The sequence below is a fragment of the Rhopalosiphum maidis genome, chromosome 3, assembly GCF_003676215.2.
Source record: "Rhopalosiphum maidis isolate BTI-1 chromosome 3, ASM367621v3, whole genome shotgun sequence".
Lineage (NCBI taxonomy): Eukaryota > Metazoa > Arthropoda > Insecta > Hemiptera > Aphididae > Rhopalosiphum > Rhopalosiphum maidis.
The window spans coordinates 33,559,769-33,581,488 of record NC_040879.1 but is presented as its reverse complement, the minus strand read 5'-3'; the positions used below and the strand labels follow the sequence as shown (position 1 = coordinate 33,581,488).

The window sequence follows — 21,720 nt, the reverse complement described above, 5'->3', positions numbered from 1 at the left end:
AATATCGTTGTATATAAACACTCACTCAGTATATTCCGTATATTTGTAGTGATATTGATGTTAAAAAAAATTATTTTACTATTGATATTACAGTAGATACCTATTTGGTTGAAATAATTTTTCAACTTATCCCTTCTTTTTTTAATTATCATAAAAATATATTATATTTACACTATATTAAATTATTGTTATTCAATTTTGAGTCAAGCCATACTGTACTGTAAACACGTTTAAATAAGTTCATAGTATAAAAATTTATAAATAAACTTGTATTAAATTTTCAAATCTTAAGTTTAAATATTAAAAATAAATGTATAACTATAAAATAAATTTTGCGGTTTTAACAAAATTTGTTAAAATTCTAACATTAAAGCTTTCTAACTTATTAACCGAATATTTTTTTATTACCAATTTAAAAAAATAAAATAAATAGTCTAAACATTTATGAATTTTACTCTGTACAGGAAATAATAATTTTAACATTTGGTAAAAATTTTAAGTTTCTACAGTTTTTGAATTAACAAAACGAAGAAATTAATTTTTTTAAATTTTTGGGTTTTTCTATTATTTTATTTTTATTTTTTGGTTAATTTGAAAAGTTACTAGATCTAATTTGCTATCAGAACCCAGACCCAAAGTTTAAAATCGAAACATTTTTACTGGCTCGAAATGTGATGATAGATACAAAAAACCAAACATAAAATATACACCATTGTAAAATCACAAAATTCTTAATAAGAACTTAAAATATTATTGTAATGTTAATAACACACAACACACTATTATACAGATACATGAAGTAAGTTGGTAAACGTCACTAAAAGTTATATAAATATATTAGTTTATTTAGTTTATTATAGTTTTTAATTGACAATTATAACATAAGTTATAAAGTTATTTTAGTTAAAAAATAAATATTATAAGTTCTTACTACTTAGATAATTTTGGTTATTTTCTGAGTTTATGTAGATGAAATAATATATTATAGACTTTAGTAATGACTTTTAGTATTGCATCAACGAATAGAATTCGATTAAATATACGAATACACGATGTTATAATTTTACAATATAAAATACAAGTTCATCAGTATTAGGTATCTAGTTGATAATTATGTTATGAATTATGAAAATTGATTATAACTTGAGTGTCTGAGTTTAGTTTGAAAGTTTAATTGGCTCAGCGAAAAATAAGGATATATGTATATATATATACACCTATATTTATTATGATAATGTTCAATTTGTTCGACAGTATAAAATATATTTTATAGTTTCATCTTAAATTTAGTTTCTACACAAGCTCATAATAGCATAAATCGAATATTTTTTATGCGAGACTATAACTCTTATCGTTGTCAGATAATCTTATCTTGCCAAGGAATAAATTAAAACTTTCACACGTTTAGTTTTGAAATACGAGCCTTGCTGTTGGTTTAGTTAAGTTGTTTGAGATAAAAATATGTTTTCAATATTAAGTTTGAAGAATAAACTTTAAATGAAAAATATTAAATTTCATAAGTTAAATTAATTTAAAATTTATAAATAGGTACGTATATCTAAGTTAATTTATTCAATTATTAAATTAATGTTAAGAAAAGATTTTAATAAATAATCACATATACACTGTAGATTTTAAAAATATCTATTTCATAATTTATAAAAGTTATTATAGTTTTGAAAGACTAACAATTATAAAGACGTTAGGGTCCATGAAAATGTTTGATATTATTCTATTATATTGTTCTATATTTTTGATAAAATGATATAATATTCAGTTTTCTTATAGGTACCTTTAATGTATGACATATGTATTATTTTTAACTATTATTTATTATCCATCAGTAAATTGATAAAATAACTAAAAGTAAACAACTGTTAAAATTTTAAAGAATTTCAAAGAATATATTTTCATTTCATCTGCATATGGGAATAAAAAATAGGTACATTTATTATAAAAGCAATCAGTATATATCATAACTGATAAGTGATTTCGATAAGACATATTTGCAAGCAATGGAAATTCACTTTTAAAAAAATGATTCTTTATTAAGATAAAATTTAATGTAATTTTGAAAAAATTATTTTTATATTATCTTGTATGTCGTAGGTACATAAATATTTTTAGGTAGTAAGTATTAAAGTATACATAATAAATATATAGATTATAAAATATATTATAAGAGTATTTTAATTCCTGTTAGTTTTTTAATCAACGTTTTTCATCTAACATAATATACTTTTTATTTATTATTATTTTTTATTAAATTGAAAAACTTATTTATTGTTGATAAGTATATTAGTATATTGTACCACGACAATAGATGTAAATATTTAATACAAGTTTCTGTGCGTAAATATATGATAATGTTCTTGCAAAATTAATAATAGATTCTAAGTAGAGCGATAAATGTATTGATTCTATAACGATGTGTGTTATTTTGTATTAATTTTATTCATCTTGTTGTCATCGCCATTTGGAGCAGTAAGAATACTTCAATTTTTATTTTAAGAATAGTGCCTAGTAGCAAATTATATTTAGTTGGTACTTTGGGGAGGAGAAGAGAACTGTTCATATGCCTACCTATTAAAAAATATTTAAAATATATAGCATACATACAATTTTTTTATAAGTATTTTAAGATCAAATTTTTACTAAATTCATCAAAACCGTCCAAATTTGCAAATTATTTTATTCTATAAAATTCAAATCTTATATTTGAAAATAAAGTTTTTGTTATTATTGCTGGCATTAAAAAAGAAAAAAAAGAAAAGAACATTGAGCGAAATTCCATAAATATTTTTTATACGAGATATAAGTTTAAATTTTGATGTAATTAAAAATTAACAGCAATGATTTTAGTCATTTTTTTTTAATTAAAAATATTTTTTATGGAGTTTAAAATTTATTATTACGCATATTATTATATTTTATTTATTTACCTACGCAATAGCGTTTTTAAAACATTTAGATTAATTTTATATTTTTATACTATTGCCTATATGTTCTATGAATGTATTCACACCGTTTTAAGTTAAGTTGGTATTGACTCAAAAATTAAAAACAGTAATATATATGATTCGAATATATAATATTATAATAATTATTAAATATTAATAATAAAATAAATGTAATATTTTTCCAACATTAGATTTAACTTATCGTATTACTAATACAATACTAATATAAAGTAAAACAAATTACTGTAAAAGCAATATTAATGTATCATAAAATATATTTAGTAACATAAGTTGAATAATAAGATAGGGGCGGTTTTCATTTGGGCGAATGACCCAAAATAACATATCGTTTGGGCGAGTTATAAATATATTTTTATAAAAATGAATTTGTAGAGACTTAGGACTAAAGTTAAAGTTAACTAAAGTTAACTCTAACTGGTATGGTTAAAAATGCATTATATTGTTATTATCTTAACTATTTTTTTTTTTTTTGATTAGCATGGTATCTCATATGCCCATTTGTTTAATAAAATGTATTATATTCTTATATAAATTATCATAATAATATATTGTATTAAAAATCCTAATTAATTATAATAATTAATAATTAGCATGGTGTCTCATGCCCATTTTTTTTTAAATATAATCGATTATTGTTAATTTTCCGGTTTGATTTTAATGTATAGTTTTGTTTTTCTTTAGTATTTTTACGTAATATATTAATTTTTTGTGTGTTGATAGAATTAATTTTTATAAAGTTATAAATAGTTATCATCAATCAGCCGAAACGATATAATAATAGTATTGAGTTGAATACATTGTAGTAAATATGAATATAAAAATTATTGTATAGGTAAGTATGTTACTTCCCTATTATTCCCTGTATATATCCCTATAAAATTTATAAATTAATTCGCCTAAACGATAGGTTAATTTCTCGCCCAAATTATATATGTTGTACTTAGGTAAATTTTGGATTATTCACCCAAATGAATGACTGCCCCTCGATAGTTGATACCTACTGTACAGGTATCATTTGTACATCATTAAAGCGATTACCATTATGTCCTCTTATTTTTTAGTGCTTGCGAGTGTGTTATACGTACTCTTGTAAAAAAAATATAATTATTTTAAATATACATATTTTTATAGACGATTATTTTACATTTTATACAATTACGGTAAGCTTGTAACTTTGAGGCTTATGAAATATAATACTCTTTAAATTTCCAATCAATTACATCGGTTACACAAAATGCAAATATTTAAGCTTATTAAAAACCCTAAAAAGTATTTTCAAAAAAAGTATATTGTAAAACCAATACTCTTTCCGCTGTACCCTACAGGATCTAAAATGGTCTTGGTGGGTATTACTCATAATATGAATAGATTCCACAATTTAATGTAATAATAGTGCCAAAACTATTTTAAACTTCTTCTTTTTTAAGAACAACGTGTATTTTATATTAAAAAAAATAAGTACTTTTAAGCTTTTATAAAATATTTGCATTTCAATTCACTAATCATAATCAATTTTTATATTTTAATTCATATAAAGTAAAATACGAGTATTGTGGTTGTTAAATATAATAAGTATAGAGTATAGCTGTATATGTATTAATAAATTTAGTTAATTTGTTATACAATTATATTATATTAACTATTAGTCATTTAACTAGCTTCACTGGACTACTTATAGTACTTGAGTATTCAAATATTTCTTTTAAGGTCGAAGTTTGATAATGATGATTTTTGAATGTCTTATTGTCTTTTGTTTAAACAGTAATTTTTAAATCAACGTTAAGAAAAAGATTGATTTTCACTAACATTTATATTGGATTAAAGTTCATACGGTAATAAAATTATTCACGTCCCACGTGGAATCAAGTGACTATGTGAGACTCAAGTGCATAAATTAATTAAGTTTAAATTTAACGATACACTTATGCTCTTATTAGTCTTATTAACAGTTACGTTATATAAAGATCACAGGAAAATTATTAGGTATTCAACAAGAAATAGCGCATAGGTATGTATTGAAGATGACGTAAAACAATACTACTATAATTAACAATTGTACAATTATAATATTATTACATCAAAGGAATGTTGAGCTATTATAAATCATATTCAATTTAAATGATGGTTAAATAATTTTCAAATTATTCAACAAACACGACGCAGAGATGATAAAATATAATCGAAAACTATTTATATATTCGTATAGCTAGTGCAAATTGAAATACATTTATTTACATTTTAATGGATGTTGGATTCTAGGTTTTTATATGGAATTTATCTTTAGGTTAGTTGATATAGAAATATATATGGAGCACAGATTTTGTTATTTTTTTCCATTTTTCAGATTTACTATTAAGTAGATTGTAAATTAGTTCTATGCAAGTACATATTAATATTTGAAAATATTTAGTGTAACTATTTACAATTAATAATTATCAGGATAGATTAAATTGTATTGTAATCATGTTAATATTTCACAATTTATTATAACACCAATTTTAGTAAAATGAAGAAATAATTAATTATAACTACTTATAATATAGATATGATAAAATAAGGTCACCACTCGGTAGAAATTAAACTCCATAATAACTTTTATTTATTTGGTACTTATTTTATTGAATAGAGATAAGATACGATTAATATAAGATTTAAATCTGATTATGTGATAATTATGATCTAGATAAAAATGAAATTTAATTCATCCTTCAGATATTCCGTTAATTTTAAGCGATCGGGAGAAGAATTATTCTTTTTAAAAATAAATTACGAGGCATACGCATTATAACCTGCAGAGTACAGAGTTCATAGTTACACGGTTAGGAACATGTTTGAGGCTACATCGTATTATTTCAAATATGATAATGAAGTAAAAAGTGTTACTGCAAAAATTTTATCTAGATTAGGTTGTTTCAATAAAAATATCACCAATTGTAATTTTCCAGACTAAAGCCGATTTATTCTTTATTTTTCAAACTATAGATTTATTCTGGATGGAATTTTAAAATTAGAAAATCATAGACATTAATTAGAGCCATTGAAAAAATTAAAAATATTAAAAATAAATTAAATAATACAGTTTCTGAAATCAGAATTTCAGTCAACGAAAAGTTCTTAAAAGTTAAAAGTCTTGAAAAAATAAAATGCATTTGAAACTATAAGTAAAATAAATTACACAACTGACCGGAGAAAAGAAATTGTTAAATAGTTTACCTGAAGAGTTGATGGTAATTATATATTATAATAATAACTGTTAAGAATGTATATTATATATATTTATATAGGTATTAATTTATATTTTTTTTATAATATTATGATGTATAAGAGTAAAGAGCAGATAGTAAAATAAAAAATAAATATTCAGTTAAAATTAAATATATTAAGATGTTTTATTAATATACAAGAAGAATATAATATTTTGAATTTAGTTTTTAAACAGTCTGAACTCTGATTAAATTATTGATTTTACTATGATAATTAATATTTAAAGAAATCTAAGCATAATATATTTACATGTTAAACTTCCATAAATTAATTAATTTATTATGATTGGATAAATAAAACATACTTTATTTTCCAAATTTTATAGTAATTCTTAAAAAAATGTGGAAATTAAAAATAACAGTAAAGAAGTAGAAGCATTCGTTTTTAATAAAATTGTGAACATTAATATTCACTTCATGATTTTTATGTTTTCATTTTTAAATAAATCTATCTAGTGGCCAACAAAACTTTTTTTTTTAAATTATAAGTACCGACTTAAAAAACAAAACTATGCAAAAAAAATTTTTGAATATAGTTAGAATTGGATACAAACAACTTGATACAAATAATAATTGTTAAGTTTTGAAAACTTTTGAAAGTACAAAAATAAAACTATAAAAATTGAACAAATCATATATGGCCCTATAAATAACTCTTTTTCCAACACGTTAGTTTAAAATATATATTTTTTTAATTATTACTTTAATTGAAGGCAGATAACATTGTTTTTTGTTTATTATTATGTCTATATGTTTAAATAAAAAAATATAAGAAATATAGCAAAATATAATATACATTTTTTTTAAATTAAATATTTATTATGCAAAAATAACAATATTCATATTGAATACCATTAAGTTAAGATATTTTAGTATCAATTTTAAATAAACAGCGAGTATCTTGATTTTTTTGATATACATTTAAGCTAAGATAACTAAATTATATTCTTAAAAACAAGTTGTTTAATTTTAATTTTTAAAAATAAAAATTATTAAATGTTTTATACTAAATCTTATAATTCAAAATTTGTGTTGTAATTATAACAAAAGTGGATCTGAACCATCGATAAAACTTTAGAATAATGTGTTTGTGTGCTTTTTGGTACGCGCGTCAGGAACATTTTTAAGTAGAGGAAATGTTCTAAAAGTTTCAGATTGACTTTTTATTACTTGGAAATTAGATATAACTTAAACTTTTAAAATGTCAAAGTTATACAAGAAGTATCTAATACTATTTGTAAAAATCACAAAATGTTACATTTTTAAATAACGGGAAAGAAGTTTTAAGGTACCAAAATATTTATTTTGTTTTAAATAAAAATATTTTAATTCTAAAATGAGTAAAATGTAATCTACAAAGTATTTTTATAAATTCTTATTTTATAAGCTATATATTCGTTTTGGAAAAGTATAAATGTACGATTTTAGTCCTATTCAAATATATTATATATATATTGTAATAATAATTGGAATAGTAGTAATTTAGTATTATAATAATAATACAGGAAAATAGCGGCTTAAAGAATTTACGTAATAATAAATGAGAATTAATCATTAAATAAACGTAATTTGAAATTTATCGGTTTGACGATTACATATTGTTTTGTATTATTAAGGCATGTAAGTCACTGATTTAAGTATTGTATAAAATATATAGGTTTTAAATTTAAAGTGACTTATGTTACTTATAGTAGTTTTTGCATTTAAAAAATTATTCAAAACTAAATTACAACTACCTACTTATAGCTTATAAATAACTCTGGCTTTCAGGTAATGACTTTTGAGATATTTAAAATATTAATACAGTTATATGATTAATTAATGCTGTATGATGGTATATATTTTACTTAAACTTGAACATTTTAAATGTAAATATTTAAATACCTACTTGAAATGTAATTTGGATTAGTTTGATTATTGGATATGAAAAAAATATATTAAAACTATTTTTAAGATGTATAATTGTAATAACTAATAATATTTTTGTGGTGTCTCAACCACACCAATAACTTTTTTCAATCTCATTTTTTTAAATCTTTTTTTTTTTTTGAAATCATTACTGAATTCCAATTCGGTAATTCAGTAACAGTCAAAATTATGTTTTTTTTCATCCTTGCTATTCGAAGAAAAAAATGTATTTTATACTCATCATATTATTCAAACATTATTAAATAGGTTATTGTAATTTGTAGTCGATTTCTTGACTTCTTGTTATTCGTTTATACTGTTAAATATTTTTAAAATTTGAAATTAAATTACAAATGTTTACACGTTGTACGTGCAATAACTGACGTGAGTTGAGTGTTATTGTCATGTTTAAAATTTGGAAATTAATAACTAGATGAATACTTAATTAATAATTAATGGCAATTTATAATTTATCTTTTACATTTCTAAAAAAACTGACTATATGACATAAAAGCTTTAAATTAAGGCGATTGACTGATCAAGTACATACAAATATAAAAAATGTGGTCATCATTCAGGCATAATTGGGAAAATTAGATTTTTAAAATTGATTTACAAAAAAATAGACACAATATACAAATTTAGAGAACTCTTAAATAAATTAATCGAATGGTTCGATATATTCGTAAATATAACAAAACAATTCTATTCTTGTACACATTTTGAATAATAATATTTTTTGATTTAGTTTTTAAATTTTATATTTTATACAATATTACTCTTACTTCAGTATTAAATTTTATCACTTGATATAAATCCTTTCGTTAAATCTTTAAAGTAATGTATGATAAATAAAAATAAATTCTATCATTAGATTTAATTATTATTGTATTATACCACATACCCATATTATACAAATGTAAATATTTCCATGTATTACGTTACACTATAGTAGGAATACAATTAATATTTGAAATAAAGGGATGCAATGTATCATGCATTATGTTTTATATTTTTAACCATTAAGGTTTTAAATTACATGTAACTGGGTTATGACTTTATAAGAGTATATTTCGATTATTATTTCATTTTTCAAACCATATTTTTTACAATTTTTTTTTTTATTATTATTATAAACTCTTATAAATAGATAAATTATTGATTAATAATCTGTTTTAAATTTATTTTTTATTAAAAACAAACTTTATTGAATGCAAAATAACAAAACTATTTCATTTAAGTGCCCATTTTTACTAGTTATGTATAACTACATAATAAAGTTAAGACATAGTTTTTATAAAATATAATATATAAATATAGGTTGGAATTAAAAAAAAAAAAAAAAAACTATTTCTTTTTTTAACAATTTATTTTATAGTGCATTTATTACCTTTTATTAAATATTATGTATAAAAAGATAACCAATCTTCCGGTTAACGCTTTATCTTTGTTGAATAAATAGATACCTTTAAAATTGATATTAATACATAATATTTTATTTGACTTATACGAATATATATTAATACTATTACTTAAATAGTTCTTTAAAATTATATATTATACGAATAACTCTATTATCGTATAATGGAGTTCAGATAATTAAATTAAAATATTCAGTAGGTGTGTATATTGTACATGGTATAGTTGTAATATTAACAATGGTCGTGTTGATGTACATATTTTATTTTATAATTTTAAGCTACATTTACGTAGAATTAATCACTAAGGTTTAATCCAATACTAGGAACCCACAATAATTAAACATGTAATTCGGATTTAGTATCTTTTCATTGTATCTATATAATTGTCATTACACAAGCAGCCAGTAGGATAATAAATTAATCCTCTGTCATCAGATGGACTTTAGTAGAGGATTTGAAACATTTTTATAAAATTATTTTTAATATGAACTACAATTTCAACCCTACAAATGGGAAATATTTCTATTTACCAAAAAATAAAAATATACTTTATAAGAATCTCGAAGAAATTTATTTTTATTATTTAATAATTATAAATTATATTTTATTAATTCAACATTGTTAATAAATACAATAGTAAGGAAATAGTTAAAAAAAAATATTATAATTTGTAACCATTGACCACGATTTATTTTTATAATAACTATTGCATTGTTAAACATGTATTTTAGTTTGAATTATTATATTGTATATTCTAATAAGTGTAACAAATACAATTTTCTATTTAAAAAATAGGTATAAAGAACAAATTTTGGTTTTAAAATATTTTTATGTGAATAGATATTTAAGCCAAATTAATTCGATTACGATATCATATAATATAATTTGTATTTAAAAATATATTTTAGTTTATTTTATTTTTGATATAAACTAACTTGAAATATTTACAAAAACTTTTTTTTAATTTAATATATCAAACAATTATAAATGTAAATTGGTATTTAATTTGAACAAAATTCACTAAAGGTACATTTTAAGTCATAATTATATTATAATTATCTGATGCTATAATAACTAATATAAAGCTAAAAAAAAAGGCGAACAAGTTGGTACTACTCTGCTGTACAATAGGTGTCAAATAAGTCTTTGTAATGGATGTGTTAAATTTGAATTCAATGGTACCTATATCGTTGTATACGAAAAACGATTTTGAACGGAGATAGTCTGTCAACCTACATCACTAAGTACATTTTATGATACGTTTTTCGATATTTCTATTAAATTAATTTATTTTACTATTAGCATTACGATGGATTAATTAAATTGTTTAATATATGAATATTATATTTAAATATATTATGATAATATATTAGAATATATTATATTTTTTGTATTATATTAATTTTTAATTATTAAAATAATATAAATATATAATTATATACCATATAATATTATTATAATATTTTGTAATTAACTTTTAAATTAATAACACTTTACCGTAATACAGTATGAATAGAGTAATATTAAGTTTCAAGGTTCTTAGTTTCTTAATTAGAAGAAAATAACAAAAATTGAATGAGGTGAAATAGTTATTTTTAAGTGAACGTTGTGAAAATCTGAAGTTCAAACGCCCATAAATATAATAATGTACTAATTTTATTTTCTGACTGAAAATTTTCTTTTTTATATCGGTTGAAAAACTTATAAAGAGCCTTAAATCTTGTATTACATTTTCAAGTCTTTGGTAGGTATAAATAATCCAACAATTTTTCAATTAAAGAACACTGCTAATTTCCGATATATTTCTAATAATTACATTTTTAAGGAACTTTGTATTAATTTTCAAGGTTTTATACAATTAACAACTGTAGGTATATAAAAACGTATCATACACTGATCGCCTTTTTTAAATACATATGTAATTAATGTAAGTAATACACCTTGTAGAAAACCATTTGAGATTTCAGTCGTTGTAATGATGCCAATTACTGAATACGATGTACCATATTCTATAAAATTATTTTTTTTTCGTCGAAATAAGATACCACGCTCTTCGAAAACGAATACATAGCTACTATAATCTTATTTAATAAATAGGTTCTGTAAATGTCTTTTATAATAAAAAAAGTACCGGTAATACGAGACATAAGTAAATTATTTAGGTCGATATTAAGGGTGATTTGGTGTACGAGTATAGAAGTTTCTAACAAAACTGTCAAATAACTTTGTTATGGACGTTGTTGAAAATAGTAACTTGTGAACAGCAAATCGTTTTAATCGTAATAGGCAAAATTCCACAAAACTTTCATAACCTGATTTCAAGTGATAACTATTTACCAAGTTTACCTGATTAGATTTGAAATTTTTAATTATTAATGTATAAATATAAATTCATACCAGTACATTGAAATTGTATGTTTCATATTAATTTTAAAATTAACAGGTGATTATTCTTTTTTTTTTTGTTAAATACGTTTTCATAATTTAATTAATTGTTAATTACTTTTTTCATTAGTTTTCAAAAACATTTTGATTTCAATAAAATCATTTATTCGATGATCATCTACTTGCGTTTATATAGTAAACAAATAATATTCAATCGGGAATTAAAAAATTATATTGCAGAACCTAAATACTATAAATCCAGGTTTAATTTAATTTTACTGTTAATTTGCTATTATTAACCTATTATTTCATTTAATATTCGTATTTTATTATTTAAATTTTATAGAAAAGTAACGTTGAAATATTTAACGAATACATAATATAATATTATTAACAATTGATACATATTAAGAATTGTTATTATAATAGGTATATAACATTAATGATATTGTTTTTTGTTATTATTTTAGTGATTACTTTACTATATTATACGAGTATGATTTTAGTGACACAGATTAGTAATTTCCAGATTTTTAAAAATTCAAAATATTAGCCATGTACTTTTACCTTTTATAATTAATCGAGGTTAGATTATCAGTATATTACAAACAACTTCATTACATATATTACTATATTAGTTATATAAAAATTAATACAAATCTATTTCAATATACGAGGTATGGATATGGTACTATAAAGTATAAACTGAATAGATTGAACTTAGTAGCGAATTAAATCTAAGGAAATTATATTTTGTAATATAATATATATGATATATATTTTACAAGGACGTTTTTCTATATTTTTTTATACATATCATTATTAATGGTTTTAAAAATATATTGTTGAAATACTTATAACACGGTCTGTCGTATCAGTTAGAAAAAAATCCTTTGAAAATGTTTTGATAATGTAATTTCTCTACACATTTCTTGTTAATACAGTCTAATGTTAGTAAGAATTTCACATGTTTCGTAAAATACGACTATCAAAAAATCAATTTTTATTATATTAATTCAAAAGTATGCGTTTAACATTATACAAGTGTACAATACATTTTAGTATGGAATTTTCTAATCTAACAATCAAACTACTTTATGATTTATAAGTATCAAACACTTTGATCCGTAAGGATTTACTAATTTAAAGTGGTGGGGTATTGAAAATTTAACTAATCTATTTTTTAAATAAGAAAATCGCTGAAAGAAATAAAATCGACTGTGTCTAATAGAAACAAATATAATTTTACCATATACATTTTTCCTATATCTATAAAGAAAGATTCTGAGGCGATGTTTGCTGCTACCTATGTATTATATTGCAATTTTTAATTTGCAGTTTGTATGATTATTAATTATTAGGACGATTAAGAGTAGAGTTAATGTAGTTGAATTTTAAATTATTATAGTTTATAAGTAGGAATAAAATTAACTTTTGAATTGTATTATAGTTTTCTTATAAATCAAAAATGCAAGTAATAAAAAATTATTTTATTCTAAATGTCAAATTTTAATAACTATTAGTACTGTGATTAATGGACAGGAAATGTATTCATAGTAATAATTACGCCGTGCATTTTTATTACTTTTGCAACAACATATAACAAACATTTTCAAAATTACACAGCAAATACCATGGAATATTTAACAATCCGCTGTAAACACTAATCGGTGTAATAGGGTGAATAGGTCGTGGAATGGGATGATTGGGATGTGCAATTTATCGCAATACCAAATTTTTATAACTTATATTATACTTTTAATGAGTTAATAACAATACGTACCTAATTTATTACAATAGTTAGTTAATTGTTTGAATAATTAAGACTTAAACATATCTATATTATTGTAGAAAATCAAGTACCTAACTATGTATAGTATAATAAAACGACATTTCATTATATTACTTGAATTTTCTAAATTTAAATTATACTCATATGAAACGGTATTAAAAACGAAAATACCTAATAAAATAAAGAATTTAAGTTTTATAACTGTATATATTATAGACTTATGAAATACTAATAACACAGTTGGCTTTAGGAATATCGTTGAACCAATGGCCCGATTCCAAAGTAGCGTCTATGATTGTTATAAAATACATTAACAGATTTATCGAGCAATAAAATCAATACACACACGCGCGCGCACAAACACACAAATTATATGCTAATATATATGTTACACATTTTTAGTCTTCAGACATAGTAATGTATGTCCATGATTTACGTAAGACACTTATGTTATAATAAAAAAATAACTGTTTTTTTGATTTAAATTTAAAACTTCGTTTAATTTTTAACTCAAATGTTTAAATGTAATTTAGTTAGGTAGGTTAGTTAGGTTTAATAAATAATAATAATAATAATGAAAACAATTTTCACAATTTTCAGTGTTGTTTCTAGGTACCTAGTTAGTTATTATAATTGTCACATAAAATAATAGCGTGGTTATTATATTATTATAATTTGACATCGACTATTGAAATATAATATCTTGCGTCTAAATATAGACACACTTTGTATATCATACCGTTATTTGTTTAATATTAATAATTTTATGAATTGCGCTTCTTAAAGTAGATACAAATAATATGATACCTATGCACAAGTGAATCTAATATGAAATCAATTGATTTATTTCATTTATAGTTAAATAGAAAGTAGTTTTAGATACTATAATTCCAGAATTTTTTTTTCGGAAAAGCTTGGATGGATGGACGTTTATAATCAAACTGAGCTGGAGAAGAACAGGAAGTCGTCTTAAGGTAAACAGTTGACTTTCAGGATGTGACTGCAAATCGCAGACACATGTGTACAACCCTCTTCAACCGGCGAGGACAAAACAACAGACCGTACTCGAGAACAGGTCTCGCTAATACGCCATAAAGGGATTTCAATGATGTGGGATAGCTTATAGACTCACCTGCTGCTTGCTGCGTAAAGCGTTTTTAGGCCGTTGAAACGAACCAATAGGTTTATTGCTAGGGTAACTGCAGTTAAAGTCGAGAGGAATTTTTGAGACGAACAATTGGTTAAATTTTCGTCTCAAAAATATTGTAGAAATGCCGGGGTGTAATAAGAACGTGGGTTTTTAACGATCAAGAATCAAATCAAAACCACCACGGTAAAACTCTTAACTGTCTATATATACATCAGGCACTTCGAACGTGCATTTAAACTACATATAGTTACGTTCATATTATGCGTCCGTTTATCATTTCAGACGGGACAATATTTTTATTATTAGCGAAATATAACACAGTAATATCATCACATGTGATGTGTTCTCTTCGAGTATTTATAACTGTTTTTTTTATTATTATTATTGTTCGCTGTAAAGCGTAATAGTATTTACCGCACAATAAATCGTACATTTACATAATATCATCACATATGACAGTATTTATGCGATTCATTCAGCGGGGTGGAATTGGAGTTAATTCCACATACCTCCCCCACTACACACACACACGCGCGCGCGACAATGTACAATGTGTTAAGTACACACATCGACCCAGAGCTGATTTAACGTGCTTACCCCAACGTGGTCATGGTGACGATGGTATACCAGAAGGCGGCCGGTATAGACGTGAAGTTCGTACCGTCCACGTTCTTCTCGGCGTAAAACATTACCGTGGCAAATATGATAATGGCCATGGCCAGGGAGAACACCAAGAATCCGAGTTCGGAAGCGCACGACTTGAGCGTGTAGCCGAGTATGCGCAGTCCCTGCGAGTGCCGGGAGAACTTGAATATCCGGAACACCCTGAACACGCGGAGTGTGACGAACGCGCCGGACACGTCGTCGTTGTCGGTGATGCCCAGGCCGATGTAGTACGGCAGGATGGCCACCACGTCGATGATGCTCATGACGCTGCGCATGAACTTGCACCGGTCCGGGGCGGCGAACAACCGCAACAGATACTCGGTGGTGAAGATCATCACGCACGCCGTGTCCAGGCAGAAGAACACGATCTTGTAGCGTTCGCCGCACGGCAGCGTGCCGACGCGGCCGGGCCGGTGGCCGCATGGCACCGTCTCCACCACGTTGGCCATGACGGACACGGCGATGAAAAAACCGGTAACGTAGTAGAATACGAGCGCCGCGGTGGACGTGTGCGGGTTGCCGAACGCCCGCCACATCTTCTGCCGGATGTTGGTGAGCTGCGGCAGGTTCTGGTCGCCGTTCTCCGACAGCTTGTCGTCCATCAGCCGCTCGGCGTTCTCGCGCTTCCGGTCCCGGTAGTCCTCGTAACAACAGTCGCCGATGACGTCCGGCAGTATGCCGAAGAACGCCAGCTCCTCGTCGTAGCTGGTCAGACACTCGTGCTTCGGGTAATGCAGCTTGCCGGTGCGGTAGTAGTTGAGTATGTGCCGGAATATGTCCGGGTCCCGGTCGAAGAAATACTCTTTGCAGTCCTCGTCGTAGAAGAACTCGCGTTCGTTGGACCCGAGCAACGTGTCCGGGTACTTCTCCACCGTGTTCCGCCATGTCTCGAACCGGCGCCCCGAGACGTTGATCAGTAGCTTCTCGTCGTCAATTCTTCGCCGGTCCTTGGGCACCGGCGGCGGCGGCAGTGGGTGCGTGGCGATCGGCACCCAACCGATGGCCGCCGCCCGGGCGAACGGCAGCCAAGCGGCGACCGAGGCCATGCTGTGCGGTGGAATGACAGTATCACCGGCAGCGCCGCCGGTCCAGTTGTTCTCGTATAAATAGCATACTCACGGGTCGCCGTGCACGCCGCCGCAGTCGCCACTATTGTACTGTCGACGTCGTCTTTGATCGTCGCCGGCACACCGAAACGTCAAAGCGTGCACAGACGTCGCGGTCGTCTCCCCCGGAGTCCAAGACGAGACAGCGAAATAAAATAAAATAATTATTATTCAGCAGCCGCGACGACGGGCCGCGTCGAAATCCACTCGATTTACATATGTACAGGTTTATATCTGTCTGTTTTTTTTCCATGCGACATTATTATTATTCGATTTTCGTATATTGTGTTTACTTATTTTATTATTTTTACGTGTATATATTCGCGAAAGCCGCGTCCGTTCACGCCGCGGCGTCCACCTCCGGTGTATCGCTGTACAATAATATTGTATTCGTGTATAGAACACCGGTGACCGCGCGCGCATACGCACAACCCTCTCACGCGTACGCGATGCACACGACCGTACACTCACGCGCGCGAACGCACACACACACACACACACACTCACACACACACAGTAGCCACAGATGTAGTCGCGAACGCGTGCTATCGCGGATTTCGGTTGTAGCGACCACCAGACACCCGGCCGACTCGCGACAAGCAGCTACACTGAAGGATGACTGTGCGCGGCGGCGACTCGGTGAACTGCAGCCAGCGTAGTACAGCACCGCGGCGGCGGCGGTTTTCGCTCGGTCGAGTGTTTTATATTATTTTTTTATTTTTATCAAAACGCGCCGCCACCGTCATCGTGCTCCGTCGCCGCCGCCGTCACGCCGTGCCCCGTCGCCGTGCAGTGTGTATAGTTTATAATATTGTATGTACAGTGTATGCTGTACGGTTGCAACGCGTAAAACTAATGACCCGAGCGCAAGCGCTCGCGGCCCGCTCGCGATCGATTCGCGTTGTATCCGTGGCGCGCGCCCCCCCGTTCAGGCGTTTCGTTTTACCGGTACGGTCTCGCCCGACACACGCTATATGCCGCCGACGCCAGCGCGCGCGCGCTCGACTATCACCGCCGTCCGTCGCCGCCGTACCGCATTATACGGCTCGCTATAACTATCGCGTCGCTCGATCGGTCGGTCCGACGGTCGGTCGGTCGCTTATGCAACGCGCGCCTCATATCGTCGTAAACTAACATTCAAACACACACACACACACACACATATAAATATACACGCACATGACGCGATATGCGTGATATGGAGCGAGGCGGGCCGTCAAGGCCGCGTACGCGCGTAGTTCGGTGCGGCGAGTGCGTTCCCCGGGCAACGCGCCGCCGCCGTCGCTCTGCAGTTATCGCGGCGTGCAGCGCGCGGTCGTGAGACGTACACGCACGCGACGGCGGCGGCGGCGTATATTATAATAACAATACGATGACGGCGATGTTCACCGCGCGAACATATCATAGACGATAATATATTATTATTACATAGGCGTACGCAATATTGTACGTCGCACACACGCTCACGACGTCGTATAATAATATCGTCGTTGTGCTGGCGCGCGCGAGTGTGTATCGCGGCGATAATCTGAGAAGTCAGCGCCACCGCGTGCGACGATATAATATTTTATCGCGACCCGTACGTCGTCGTCGTCGTCGTCGTGGTGCAGCACCGACGGCGGCGGCGCATTTAATTCGTCAGGAGTCACCGCTCCGACGGGCCGGCGGGGTGGGCGGGCGGGCGGACAGACGGACGGACAACCGTTATTTACGACTGTGAAAGTCGAATTGGCGCGCGCCGCCGCCGCCGTCGTTATCGCTATTATTACTATTTACGGGGTGGCTTATTGTACGGCAGTGTATTTTATTTATTAGCATTGGTGGTCGTGTAATAAATATTATTATGTATACCCACAACCCATAATACCTTATGTACATATATGCACGCTGCCGGTGCTGCCGTTGCAACTATATAGTGGTACAACCACACGCCACCCACACGGCCAACGACAGTAAACAGTAAAGCGCGTTATCCGCACTGCGGCTGTATATATATACACGCTATTATGTTGTTATAGCAGTTAGTAGCCCACACCGCCGTCACCCCCCCCCCCCCTCCTCCTCCCATCGTTCCCCAACACAAAGTCCCTTCACGTACTCCCATCCCAATCGCGTGTCCCCCGACCGCTGGCGATCAACCCACCCCCCAGAATTTGTCATACATCACGCAGACGTGTTATATAATTAGTGGTGCGCGCAAACCATACAGCGCGGCGGCGGCGTCGCCGTCGTCGTCACACCACGTTCGGCACACACGGCCACACACGGCAGTAAAATAATATTATTATTGTGTAGGTATATAGCTGCAGGGGGTGTTACACTGCTGTTGCCGTCGCGCTAAACCGCATTATACGGTAATTCCGATGTTGATGTCAAAATCAGAAGCTTATAGGCGTCGAAAAAAAAAAAAATATGTATATAGCTTGATATATCGATTCGTTAAAATAATACATTAATTGACATGATGTAAAAAAAAAAAAAAAAAAGAAAAAATACGAAGCAAATACAATGGGAGGTGCGAACGAGCATTAAATCTATACCCGGAAAGAAAATACGGTACAACAGTGTGACAGATTATAATTTTAAATGGAGTTTACTGCCCTCGTACCCTCTCGCTGTAGGTCTAGGACCTCGATGTTGTAGCATAAATGGTGGTAAATATATTATATACATTCGTATGTATGTACAGGCTTTCGTTAACTAAATGCGGTGGCACCGTTTTTTAGTTATCCGTACCACGGGGCGTCGTCGTCCGGCAGATTGACAGATCGTTGTGCGGTAATACGGAAAAATAATCGACCCGTTTCGAAACATTCAAACTCGTTTTATTACCTTTACTATACTATCGGTTAATGGTGTTTTCGCACATTTTTACTTTTCGATTACGTCAGCAAAAACGGATGGAAACAGAGCTGCCGCTTGAAATTCTGCATGTGCACTTAACGTCGATTTCTATAGTTACACGCATGTATTTTTGTCATCTTCGTATTTTCCTTTTAAAACGTGTCCACGGTCGTCAAAAATTTAAGTTTCGATTTACGGAAAAATATTGATACCGATGTTGTGACGATGTGTGTGTTAATTCTATGCAAGTACCGTATTACACAATTAATCAACGATGACGAGGTACGTTTTTCTGGCACCACAACGTGCCAGAATTTCAAATTCTAAATTATATTTAACATTATACTTATTTTTTCGCAACGATTTTCACGGTAATTTTTAAATTTTAAACATTTTTTGCCGAGGAAAAACGCACGGTAAAATTTTAAATGATATTTGATCTAGACATCTATTTTTTCATTCTGAATATACTACCAACTTATTTTAAATCAACGAATTCTGAGTATAAAAAGTAAATATTGTCATAATAGTTGTAGTATTATATAATATATTAATATGACATTTTGTTATAATACGAGTATTGTTTATATATACACGCACCAATTATCATATTTTTTTCTCAACATTTATTTTAAATATTATAACTTTTGTATTTATTCTTAAGTGGAAATACATTTAATACATTTAATTATCTGTATCAGTATAAACTATTATCTACTATAAATTCTTATTTAACTACCTTTGAGTTTGTAATTACTAATAATATTTAAAAAATTAACTGCGGAAATCTCACCTAACCTAAGCACTTAATGAGTTTTTGATTTTAGACTTTAAAAACATATTTAGTGTTTACCAACGTTTAAAAACAATAAGTTTTGTATATTATTTTGTATTTACTTACTGAATGTTGACGGGTGTTTTATATTTGAATTTTTACATTTTTCAAAGTATTTCGTTCATTCCTTTACATAGGTAGTATGATGTACAGTTTACCCTAGAAATAAATGGTTTTGTTGTTCGTGGTATGAAAACATCAGCTCTGTTGAACGGAGACAAATGCATGACCTTACAAGTAAATAACGACGGAGACTACGATTCTTGAAAATGTTTCGTTAAATGCAAGATTGTCTATATATAATATGATATGTATATATAAAAAAAATGTATTTTATATAATGTTTATGGTAGAAATCTAGCGCAGTGCAGTTGTAGCGTGTCGTGGTGAGTCGTGATGTGGTTGTAAACAAAATTCCATTTATAGCATTTATATATATATATAACTTAAATAAGGGTTAGTATTTGTAGACTAAAAGTTAAGTTACAACATCGGATAAAAATGATTGCCTCTAAAAATGTCTGAGTTCGCCGGCTGAATCTACATAGAGTTATATTTATTATTATTAGTTATTACATACGAAATCGTATAAGCACACTATATAGTATTCACTGTCCCGGTAGAAGAAACTTCTTTTATATCTATTCTCGTCGAGGGTGAGTGGTATTAGAAAGTTTAACTGTATAGTTACAGGCTGTCTCAGTTTCTCATAATATATACAAGCATTCAGCTCTGTGATAGTCTGATGTTTTTTATACAATGTATAAAAACTGCTAAAGTCAAAAGCGGTGTTTGAGTATTTTGTTATAAGCCATTTGGCCATCTCCGGTGTAAATCGATACATGGGCAATCCACCTGCAGCGGATTGGATACGGCACCAGTGCAATTTGGTTTAAGTTTAAATCACTAATGTGTAAGAACGACACTAGGTAAATAACCCGCGACTGCGTCCGATTACGAATAACGCTTTAGTAAATGTCTGGCCTTTTTTTGTATGAAAAATATAAAATTGGAAGCTATGTTTGAGTGACCAACTAGTAGTCACTATTGGTGAAAATCGACGATTGTTATGTATAATTTATAGAAGATAAATTAGTTGTAATATTTTTTAGTTTGAATTATTTAAAGAGATGACTAATGAGTATAATATAATAGGTACCTAGCTTTTACTTAATAATTATTATTTTGTATTTTTTTATGATTATTATTTTTTACAACTGCATATGATAATCTATGGAAATTTTCAAATGGTGTATATATACTCCGGCTCACGAGAGAGCACTACTCCTTTACGCATACAAATAATTGAGCTCCGCGGTTTCGTATCCACATTTCTCCCACTCTACCACCTAGTGCCGACGTAAATTCG

General features: G+C 29.0%; 1 protein-coding gene across 3 annotated transcripts in view; it reads right to left on the bottom strand.

Moving 5' to 3' along the window:
- LOC113557172 (potassium voltage-gated channel protein Shal) overlaps positions 1-16,612 on the bottom strand; it is a 60,111-nt gene extending 43,499 nt beyond the window's left edge. For all 3 annotated transcript variants that reach the window (XR_003405576.1, XM_026962522.1, XM_026962523.1), the window contains exon 1: positions 15,498-16,612. Coding sequence is in view for 2 of the 3 variants with exons in the window: in XM_026962522.1 (XP_026818323.1) it covers positions 15,498-16,612 (1,115 nt within the window). In the remaining variant the exon portion in view is untranslated. The remainder of the gene's footprint in view (positions 1-15,497) is intronic.
- Between the last annotated feature and the right edge of the window lie 5,108 nt (positions 16,613-21,720).